The sequence below is a fragment of the Trachinotus anak genome, unplaced genomic scaffold, assembly GCF_046630095.1.
Source record: "Trachinotus anak isolate AG129_WGS33_773 ecotype Australia unplaced genomic scaffold, CSIRO_AGI_Tana_v1 ptg000004l, whole genome shotgun sequence".
NCBI lineage: Eukaryota > Metazoa > Chordata > Actinopteri > Carangiformes > Carangidae > Trachinotus > Trachinotus anak.
This window is the reverse complement of record NW_027273855.1, coordinates 17,991,497-18,001,982: the sequence shown is the minus strand read 5'-3', so window position 1 is coordinate 18,001,982 and position 10,486 is coordinate 17,991,497. Positions and strand designations below refer to the sequence as shown.

The window sequence follows — 10,486 nt, the reverse complement described above, 5'->3', positions numbered from 1 at the left end:
TATGTTTTGATGGGGATGCAGAGAGAATAACAAAATGTACTGAATTCAGTATCTATTTAATTATTACCCAATTCAAACGATACAAATGATTCTGTAGCTGACTGCATCTTTATGTTTAATACAGAAAATGGTAAATAATGTCACATCAGTTACAAAGATGAGGGAAATAAACAATTAAAACACACACATCTGGCTCATGGGTGCAGTAGGCTAATTGTAGGTTACAAGGAGATTAAGGTAAAGGTAGAGTTATGTGGCCACAGGGATCCAGCAGTTCAGAGTACTGCAGAGTGTTTTCTGCCTTAGTTGTATGATCTGTCGTGAGTCTCCACTGTCTTGATGAGAACAGGACCGGACCTTCTCTGCTGGTGGTTTTTAATGGCTGTTGGAAAAAAGACAGTAAAAAAGTTCAACACACACAAAAAGGGGCAGGAAGTCATTCTAATCCCAGCGATAGTGGTAATTACTGTGTCCTTTTAAATACAGCACTTACTTTTGGTGGGCACTGTTTGGATGTTGAGAATAGAGTCCTGTCCAAGTCTGTTAGTGAGAAAGCATGAAATGCACTGTAAACACTGATGTACCAGCAAAGTGAGCAGTGGTTAGAGGTTAAGTCCAGGGATTTCACTTCAAAGTGTTTTCAGGTTGTGGACAGTATAACTGCTGCAAGGTGAATGAAGCCTTTTATGACTCCAGAGGGGGGCTGCCTCATCACAAAAGGCTGCTGGTCCCATAGAAAAGTTCAGGGAATGTCAAGCTGAAGTTGCACTTTTAGGGTGGTGGGGCTGTTAACCATACTTAAGACTCGCCAGAACAGCCAATTAGTCCTCAACCTTGAAGTCTTTTCTCTTGTAAAACTAATAAAAATTTAGTTTTGAAATATAGATGAAGCATTAATCTCATCTTTGTGTTGTTTGTCTACATTTTTTTTATAGTGTGAAGTGTTGCTCACTGTTTCCCCCTGTCGCCACTGGGGAAAAACACCCACTAAAACAGCATTTTTTTAACCAATTGTTAGGTAACAGTGGGTGTTTTCATACCTGACAATAGTGACTTATGTTAAACACAGAAACATGTTAACTAGGTACAGACTGACACAGTTCACACAGCCTGGCTATAGAAAGATATAAGAAAACATGAACATATGAACACTTAACATATGCATACAGAAAAAATTACATTTTGTTATGTTCAGTAGTGTTTTTTTTTATGTTTTCTTTTTGTATTTTTTCCTTAACAGTGTTCTCATGTGTCTCTAGTAAGTAATGTTAGACCTCATATAGTGCTTCCACAATACCGTCATTTGAATTTGACTTTGTTTTCAGTCTCTGACCTCAGGGGGCAGTAGTGAGCTGAGTATGCTTCACTAGACAAGTGATACAAAAGGTGACATTTTTTGCTTTAGTCTGAAAATGAAAAAGAAATCTGGAGGTGTGCAGTAAAAAAAAAAAGTGAGTGAGCTTTTTTTTAAGCTGTTTTCAATAAAATCCTATATTAGCATGTAATCAGTGAGTCTTGATTACCTTTCCTCCTCTCCCTCCAGCAGCTTCCTATAGGTGGAGATCTCTATGTCCAGGGCCAGCTTGACATTCATGAGCTCCTGGTACTCTCTCAGCTGGCGGGCCATGTCCTGTTTGGCCCTCTGCAGAGCCAGCTCCAGGTCCCTGATGCGAAGCTTGGCATCCTGCACGGCTGCCTCCCCGCGCTCCTCCGCTTCAGCCACCTGGGCCTCCAGATTGGTACGCTGAAACAAACAGAGGTGCAGGGGTAGATGGTGTGAGCATTCAACAACATCTGAGCCTGTCAATCACAGCCTTCAAATATAACTGGAAATTCTTGTATAGACTCCACTGTAAGATTGTCATGTCCCTTTGTTTATGTGGCTTGTGTTAACACCTAGACCAAAACAATTAGAGGTTCCCAGACAACCAGGCTGTTTCATAATAATTAGGAGTTATTGTCTAGTGGCATGCCAGCGTGACACACAAACCACTACACAACATAACTGGATGGTTTATTGTTTGGCTGTGTTCCTAGTTTCCTTCCACAATCATTTGTAACCAATAAATACACCACTTTGACTTTGTCTTAAAAGTCTGTGAACAGCAATAAAGTTTGTTTTACTTAAGATGTCTCTGATTTGAGGAGTATTAAGCTTGAAAAGTGTTGTTTTTGTTTTATGTAATGTAGTCACTTTTTGAATTTTTTTCCCCTGATTTGCAGCACCTGTTAGTGACATAAATCTTAAGGAAGTAAACCTGTCACTCACCTGTGCCTTTACAGCCTGGATTTCATTCTGCAGGCGGCTGATCATTCGGTTGAGCTCAGATATTTCTCCCTTGGCGGTACGCAGCTCATTTCCATACTGGTCAGCCTCAGCGCTCATCTGGTCAAACTGGTACCGGCAGAGATCCAACAAAGGAGCAAAAATGTCAGATCAGTAATTTATCACATTTGACAAGATTGGTTCTTGTCAAAAAAACAGGATGATCCACTAATTTTATGAGCTTTAGTTAACTGTTGACCCCTTTTCTACTTCTAGTTTTAAAGAGGGACTTGTTTTACCACAAATTATATTCCAACAACAGCAACGTGTAATTATTCTTCTTTGATCCAGGGTCATGTATTTTAGTTCTTCACCTTGTTCTTGTACCAGCTTTCAGCTTCCTCGCGGCTGCGAGCAGCAATGTCCTCATACTGAGCCTTAACTTCAGCCACAATCTGATCCATGTTCAGTCCACGGGAGTTGTCCATCTGCACCACCACAGAGGTCTCCTTCAGGCTCTCCTGCAGCTCACGCACCTCCTTTTATAAAACAATAGATACAGCAAAAGTGAGAGGACATAACCCAGACTACAACACAATCTCACACACTGTATATATTTTCCTTGATTTAATATCTTTGAAATTTTTGAGAGGATTTTCAGTGAATGGTTGTGTACCGCGTCATACAGAGCCTTGAGGAACTTGAACTCATCAGAGAGAGCAGACAGGTTGTCGTCCAGATTCACCTTGGACAGATAACCTGCATCTACATCCTGAAGTCAGTCAGTAAAAAAAAAAACAAAAAAACCAAAAAATTTTCTCAGTACATAGCATTTTGTATTTGACAGTTACATTTTATGTAACTGGGCCTAATGAGTCTTTGAACATAACATTCTTTAGTGTTACACAGGCACACACTTAGAATAGCCTGCATACTGTACCTTTTTAAGCACGACAAACTCATTCTCCACCTCATTCCTCTTGTTGATTTCTTGCTCATACCTGAAAACAAACAGAAATAACAGATTACCAATGCAGATCTTATCAGTACATGCTTATCATATATCTCATGCTCAACCCTAGTTTACAGACTTACTACAGCATTGATTCAGTCCTGCACAAAAAAATGTCTTACTTTGTCTTGTAGTCATTGACATTTTTGTGCATGACATGGTTCTCCATGTCAAGCCTCTGTTTGTCATTGTTGAGAAACTCCAGCTGTCTTTGCAGGTTGGCGATGTAGGACTTCAGCATGGGTTCGATGTTAGAGGGGGCAGCAGTCTGTTCCTGCAGCAGCTTCCATTTGGTCTCCAGCATTTTGTTCTGCTGTTCCAGGAATCTTACCTGTGACACAAGGAGGAAGTACCCACAAAATAAAACTAATTCTAACGTCTGTGAGGTCAAAGGCCAATAGACATTATTTCAAAAGTCAGTAGTGCATCTGAATGATTTAAATCTAACACTCAACATTCATCAGCAGAGGTTAAGTGGAGTTTCCTCTTACCTTATCAATGAATGAGACAAAGCGGTTGTTGAGAGTCTTGATCTGCTCTTTCTCCTGGGTGCGGACAGCTTGGACGGTGGGGTCAATGTCAATCTTCAGAGGGGTGAGCAGGCTCCTGTTGATGGTCACAGGTGTAATCTGGTTCCCAGTCCCACTGCTGATTTTGGGGATGGAGTAGGATCCCATGGACAAGCTGCTGAAGCCCCCTGATGACATATGCAGTCCTTGGCGGCTGACGCGCTTGCTCCTCAGACTCATGGTGGTGCTGTGTGGAGATCTCTGGAGCTGGAGAGGATGGAGAGGTCTGGCGGTGGTTAAGCCCTGTTGTGCATCTCTTATCTTTTGGGTGTCACTTTATAGGCAGGACTGGGTGTGGTGTGATAGTGAAGTTATGTGGCTCCCCAATGTGGGTAAACCAGTCTGACGCATGCCACCTGTTCTCCCACCTACCCCCGACTGCAAAGGCTGCATTGTTCCTCGTTGTTACGCTGGAATCCAGGCCTGTTTCGTGGCTTCGGGCATGCTGCATTTGAACAATTCATTAAATGATCTTCCAGAGGTAAACTCTGGGTCTACGCAAAATTAGACAGACAAGTCAGTGGTGCGATCCAAGAAGTCATCAAGTCTTTATTGGTATTACAGTATTGCGCAGGTGGAATCACAATAAGAGTTTGTATTGGCTTTATGCCACAATGAGATTTCAGTGTAGTGTACAGTAGCATTGGATGAGCTGTGAAGGAAGCAGTTTAAAAAAAAAAAAAACAGGCCACAGTAGCTGTAAATACTGTATGAGTTTAAAGTTAACTACAGGATTATCACAAGTCCTCCATGAAAAACAAAATACTGTATATAGATTACCTAAAAATGTGGCCAAACATTATTAAATCATGTATAATGCACTGGCTATGGCTTATTATTTATCACAGATCTATCATTGAACTTAAATTAAAATTACTAAAATTAATTAATTAGAATTAGTTAAGTGTGTGACATGTTGGAGGTTTTGAATCTTTAAAATGGTTAAGATCAGAGAGAAAAGTAGACTTCAGAGTCAAAAATGTTTCCTCAGACATAATATTATACTTAAGATATATTCAGTTCAGTTCTGTTTAATGCAGTGGCATTATCTGTTGATGATGAAAGCTGCCTGGAAAAAATAAAACTGGTCTGTCCTCTCAGTCTTTGTTTTCTTTTCACAATTCAACTCACTCCCTCCTCAGACTGATTGTCCAATCATCGCCTTGCCTTAAGAAAACAGCTAGAGAGAAACAAGTTTCTCATACAAGTGTCAAGTGTAGATTTATTCTAGAGGTTTGCCATGGCTGTGTTCATCTGACACTGTGCCATCCACACAACATCAACGCATAACTGGAGGTAGGTAAAGTGTTGTGAATATTTAAAGAAACAACAAATCATTTTTGAAAAGTATTTTACACAATTTTCAATGCCTCTTTTTTTTTTCTCGTCAGGCATGAAGATCGCTTCATTCAACGTACGGAGGTTTGGACTGGCAAAAGTCTCGGATCCACATGTCCTATCAATCCTGGTTAAGGTAAAACATGTCTTATTGGCATTGTTCAAGCACAGTGAAGCAACTCTCAGTTGCTTATCAGGCAGCCTTGGTTTAAAACAGTACACATTTAAGGATCAATAATAATTAAGGGTTTAGTTTTGGGACGCAGCCAAGGAGAGACTGTGGGGTTGTATAAGGAACAAGGAACAAGTGTCAGTGTGTGAAAATGAAAATAATGCCCATACATTCCCCTGTCACAACTTCAAATGGGGGAAAAAAAGCCTGATTGGCATGTAGCATATTACTCAAGAGGTTGAGATGCATCTCAACTTCACACTTTTAGTCGCTATCAGGAGCTTTTGTTTTTTTTATAGATTGTGTCTCGATACGACATTATATTGATTCTGGAGGTGGTGGATGTGAGCGGAGAGTCTGTTGAACTGTTGGTGAAAGAACTCAACAGGTGAGTTTACATTTTTCATTTCTGAATCAAGCAAATACTGTTGATGTTGGTTTTTACTGGGCAGTATGTATGCTTACTTTTACTATCCTATACATCTCAGGGTCAACACAACCCATCACTATGTTCTGCAGATCAGCAGCCGCCTGGGAAGGAACAGATACAAGGAGCAATTTCTGTTTCTCTACAGGTGAGATCAAATCATTTTGCTTCCTTAATGTAACCACTGGACGGTTGCACTAAAAGACGTTTTGTCCTGCCCCAAGGGATGATGTGATCCGCTTGATTGACTCCTATCAATATGAAGACAACCAGGTGAATGATGTGGATGCTTTTGCCCGAGAGCCGTATATTCTCCACTTCAAACCACACAACACAGGTCAGTCTCAGCATATAACTGAAACTTAAGGAGCAACAGGAAGCTACTATATCATCAGCATCAGCGTGTTTGTCGATTGTATCTGTTGGCATGGTGTCTATGGTATGTCTGAGTCATGTCTATATATACAAACTTGTTTGTTTTTCCAAAGTGATTGAGTCAGATTTAGTTTTACATGTGAATACAAACAGGCAGCAGGTTTATCAAGTTCAGTCAGTCAACATCTTGCGTGTGCATCCACACATCTTTTAATCATGTCATGATTGGGCATGTTATTGTAGATGAGCATGTAGGGTTTTACTAAACTGTTTTTGTCTCCAGTGCTGAAGGATTTGGTGTTGATCCCGGTCCACACCAGACCATCGGACTCAGAGAAAGAGCTGGATGAGCTGTACGAGGTCTTCCTGGTGGTCAAAGACAAATGGAAAACTGATGTGAGCTACATCATCCTTCTGCAATATTTTAGTATTCATTGCTCCACCTTCAAGTAGTGCAATTTTGAATTCAAGTTACACACTACAACTAGATTTATAATCACATATACTTTTATTCTACACTCTTATATCAGAGGATCACACCAATTATATGGCCTATGTATAATCATTGAACAATGTTGTAATGCAACCACTTTGGATATTCTTATAGCTACAGGAGATTATATTAGTGCTGAATAGCTGTTGTTGATGTCCTCTAGAACATAATGATCCTGGGGGACTTCAATGCAGATGGTGCGTATGTCACACAGAAACAGATGAAGGAGATCCGTATTCGCAGTGACAAGAATTTCCACTGGCTGATTGGTGATGACGTTGACACAACTGCAAATACATCAAATGATCACACCTACGACAGGCATGTGTACATTAGTATACTTTCAAGAAAAGATTTTTTGTGGGAAAGCAGTGAAGGATTATTTCTGACAGGAAAAAAAAGTACTTATTGTCATTGCATATTGTTTCATGGCATGAACTGAATATTTCTCTAACAGGATTGTTGTGTATGGAGATGACATGCTGGAAGCCATTGTGCCAAACTCAGCCAAGCCATTCAATTTCCACACAGAGTTTGGTATGACAGAAGAAATGGTAAGTTAGTTACAAATGCACTGTATTTATGCACCTTGATAGGTTTTTCACTGCCCTGTTTTGTGGTAATATTGCTCATTGAGTGTATGCAACCTCCCGCAGGCTCTGAGAGTGAGCGATCACTACCCTGTTGAGGTAGAATTACGTAGCACTACTCCTTCCCGGATGGCAAAGAGCAACCAAAGATGTAACAATGTTGATACTCAACAAGCATCTGTTAACACAACTGTCACAGGTATGAAGCAAAACTGTAATTTACTCTATCCTGTCACATAGTTGAACTACTTGTAATTGACGTGAAGGTTGACATTTACAGTGCTGTCTCTGTGAGAGGCAGGGTTAGAAATAAAGAGGGAATGCTTGGAATTTGAGGGTGTTTCTTGTAAATCAGTTTAAAGATTAAAAGCACATTCTTTAAAGATGGGACTTTCCACTTTTGTGATCAATCACATGATAACTCAACTTTGGATCGTAGGGCTTTAAAGTTAAGTGTACATTCTGTATTTTTCATATCTAAAAATGCTGTTGTCCGAGTCCAAAACTTATTCTAGATAGCAAAATTCTTTTGGAGGTAAGATGTCACTTCCACATCTGGACCAATTCTAATGCACACACAGAAAATCTTGATGGATGTCAGCCAACAATGGAGCATGACAGCCGGAATCAGCCCAGATGTGGAAGTTTATGGGCCAGAGCTGGGCCAAGGACCGAAGTGTGTATTTGGGCCAGAAGATTTTACCAGAAAAATCTTGCTATCTTCTGTCCCACAAAACATAAACAAGTAACTGCTGTACACATTTAATCAAAGTTGAGTTAAGACCACAATCTGACATTATGCATTTGTTTAATCAAATGAAAAATATGACATAAAATGAATTTAAAACAGGAAAACATTATATAAACTTCACAAGAACTAGAAAACTGAGGTAGAAACCAAGTAAAAAGCTGCAGTGACTGTAATCCTGCTAAGCTAGTTATGGCATGAGCCTTAGCCAAAGCTGTTTCGCCATTTTTTCCTGTTTCCTGGAATTGCAAGACACATCTTAATGCTCCAAAGTCTTAGTAACTGAGTTTGGTTTACCGCCCAAACAATATAGCTAAATTTAATCATAATGTAAAAAAAAAAGCAGATGAACACAAATAGTCCACTTAAAGGTAACTAGCCTGGCTACAGTAACTGACTGAGGATTTTTTGTGGTTATCTATCTACATTTATTCACATATGTATTAAATTTAAGTATTAAAATGGCTCATTGACTCAAATGAATAAGAAAGCCAAAAAGGTAGCAAGACTATAATGTGTTTTAAATTTCAGTATCCAAATGTTTTATTAGGTTTTATATAAGATAGTAAGTAATTATTAATCAGAATGAAAGGACATGAGATTAATATTTTACACTTTATGTATCTGTTATGCAGTTTAACTAAGAGGCTTCAAACTTAAAACTCCTTTTCTCAACCTCACCGTTTCTTTAGTAACTGCTCTCTGTCTTTGTAAGGCAATACTTTTGTCTAAAACCTTTAAAAACGCACTGTAGTTTGTATCAATCCCAACTACACAGGCAAGCTGCCTTAATACTCAGAGAGCACCAAATCTAAGGCTGAAAATAATCTCCAGCTAATACACTACTTACTCCTTCTTCAGGGAAGTTTGATGACAGCTGCAGTGTCCATCTGTTTTAGGAGAATACTTAGTCTTTCAAAAAATGAAAAAGTACATATTCATGACCAAGTGGTAAAGCATTGATAGACAAACTAATACCCTGAACCCAGGATACCCAGATTCTTTAAGAAAGAATCTGTCTACTGACACAAGCCCTTTAACCTTTTAAATGATACCGTTTTTCTGAGCATTCCTAACCCAAACATGGAGGAACTAATGCATCATTGGCCACACCATGGCATAAATGGTGCTCTTATTGCTAAATATTCAAGAAAAAAATTGGTAACATGCAACAAATCTGAATTGTTATTGCAACACTGTTTCCCCTTTAGAACCCTGTTTAATTAGAACTACTTAACTTTGTTTAATTAAAAATATATATATTTGAGAGAAACTTCTTATGTGACAGTTATTAGATAATGTGTCTGTTAAATTACTAATTACACATTTTTTGTGTGTGTTTTTCTACTCCCAGAGAGTTTACAGATAGATGTGCTGAAACTGCAGAAGGAAAACCTCTTGCTGGTGCGAGAAAAACTTCAACTTCAGATCTCCTTATTAAAACAGCGACTTGCCAAATTGGAACTGAAAGAATGACTAGTAGATATCAAACGCTTCTGATTTTACTAAGCTGTTTTTGTTTTTCATCCAAGGGTGTAGGTTTGGACTCAATGTTGGAAGGACTTTACAACCCTGCCACCCCTCAAAAACAAAGAGGACTTTTTAATGCCTGTCCACCAAATGTTATATTAAACATATGGGATCTTTATTTACATTAACAAATGTATTTACATTTACTGTAAATAAAACTTTGCACAGTAAATGATCAAAGACTAAAACTAGGAAATTATGTGTTATAGTAATTTACAATTTACATCAGATTAGGTGGACTATGGTTACATTACATGTAAATTGTTAGTTTACAATTAATCCATAATATCATATGTTTAGTTACACTATCATTTCAAAACCTCACCTGAAGCCCTGAAGGTCCAGCTGCTTCTCCTTCAACCTGCCCTGCTGCATTTTTATTTGATTTCTGAGTTTCCAATGTGTAATTATGTGATACATTTATGAATAAGAGACATACAAATATATGGTTAAACTTGTGGTTCTGTTCATTTTTAAGGGAAAGTTTACATTTTGAGTGAATAGGATCTTATTAAACCAACTTGCTCGGATGTAAGATTTTTTTTCAAAGGGAACTTGTGACTAAATATGTTGAATTTCAAAGGTTATATTTGCTGAAAATCCTATGATTAACTTTAATTTTGAGATGTCCCTATAAATCATAATTAGGACCTCACCTTAAACCCTGAAGGTGCAACCTTTCACTCAGCTTGCTCTACTTCTGTGATCTGCTGCTGTGTTTCCTGCATACAAAATACATCATTAATGGTGACATTTCATGGGATTTCTAGACAGAAATTCAACTCATATTTTGATATATCCACCCATTTTATGTTATTTCCTGCTAGCAACCCGAACGCTAGCCTACAGATGACAGAAGCCAGGCTTAGCTCGCTCGCTCACCTATTTAGCCAACATCAGCTGTCATCACTTTCCTCACTGGAAAGGCTGATGACGTTAGGTAGCCAACAGGTTTTCATTTAAATC

The 10,486-nt window shown here is 38.8% G+C and overlaps 2 protein-coding genes across 3 annotated transcripts; one reads left to right on the top strand and one right to left on the bottom strand.

The window, feature by feature from the left end:
- Positions 1 to 98: 98 nt before the first annotated feature.
- On the bottom strand, positions 99 to 4,116 carry LOC139620725 (intermediate filament protein ON3-like). Its single transcript, XM_071476531.1, has 9 exons — positions 3,770 to 4,116; positions 3,401 to 3,609; positions 3,207 to 3,267; positions 2,943 to 3,038; positions 2,641 to 2,805; positions 2,270 to 2,395; positions 1,524 to 1,744; positions 494 to 540; positions 99 to 382 (listed from the first exon to the last, which is right to left on the bottom strand). The coding sequence occupies exons 1-9, from the start codon at positions 4,025 to 4,027 to the stop codon at positions 303 to 305; spliced, it is 1,263 nt and encodes a 420-aa protein (XP_071332632.1). The 5' UTR covers positions 4,028 to 4,116; the 3' UTR covers positions 99 to 302.
- Positions 4,117 to 4,984: 868 nt separating this feature from the next.
- Positions 4,985 to 9,906, top strand: LOC139620728 (deoxyribonuclease-1-like). Of its 2 annotated transcripts, XM_071476538.1 has the most exons (11): positions 4,985 to 5,143; positions 5,239 to 5,321; positions 5,657 to 5,745; positions 5,846 to 5,932; positions 6,009 to 6,121; positions 6,443 to 6,555; positions 6,816 to 6,973; positions 7,110 to 7,206; positions 7,309 to 7,441; positions 9,345 to 9,394; positions 9,523 to 9,906. In XM_071476538.1, the coding sequence occupies exons 2-11, from the start codon at positions 5,241 to 5,243 to the stop codon at positions 9,646 to 9,648; spliced, it is 1,047 nt and encodes a 348-aa protein (XP_071332639.1). In that variant the 5' UTR covers positions 4,985 to 5,143; positions 5,239 to 5,240; the 3' UTR covers positions 9,649 to 9,906. The 2 variants fall into 2 exon arrangements, with proteins under 2 accessions (XP_071332639.1, XP_071332640.1); XM_071476539.1 differs by having other exon boundaries at positions 4,986 to 5,143; positions 9,345 to 9,802.
- Positions 9,907 to 10,486: the final 580 nt, after the last annotated feature.

What these genes read in the sequence shown, in the direction of transcription:
- LOC139620725 (XM_071476531.1), bottom strand. Translation starts at nt 4,027, where the DNA reads ATGAGTCTGAGGAGCAAGCGCGTCAGCCGCCAAGGACTGCATATGTCA. An exon ending in TTGTCTCATTCATTGATAAG is followed by an intron (nt 3,610 to 3,769) that starts GTAAGAGGAAAC and finishes CTTGTGTCACAG; the next exon opens with GTAAGATTCCTGGAACAGCA. An exon ending in AGTTTGTCGTGCTTAAAAAG is followed by an intron (nt 3,039 to 3,206) that starts GTACAGTATGCA and finishes GACTGACTTCAG; the next exon opens with GATGTAGATGCAGGTTATCT.
- LOC139620728 (XM_071476538.1), top strand. Translation starts at nt 5,241, where the DNA reads ATGAAGATCGCTTCATTCAACGTACGGAGGTTTGGACTGGCAAAAGTC. An exon ending in TCCTATCAATCCTGGTTAAG is followed by an intron (nt 5,322 to 5,656) that starts GTAAAACATGTC and finishes TTTTTTTTATAG; the next exon opens with ATTGTGTCTCGATACGACAT. An exon ending in AATGATCACACCTACGACAG is followed by an intron (nt 6,974 to 7,109) that starts GCATGTGTACAT and finishes TTTCTCTAACAG; the next exon opens with GATTGTTGTGTATGGAGATG.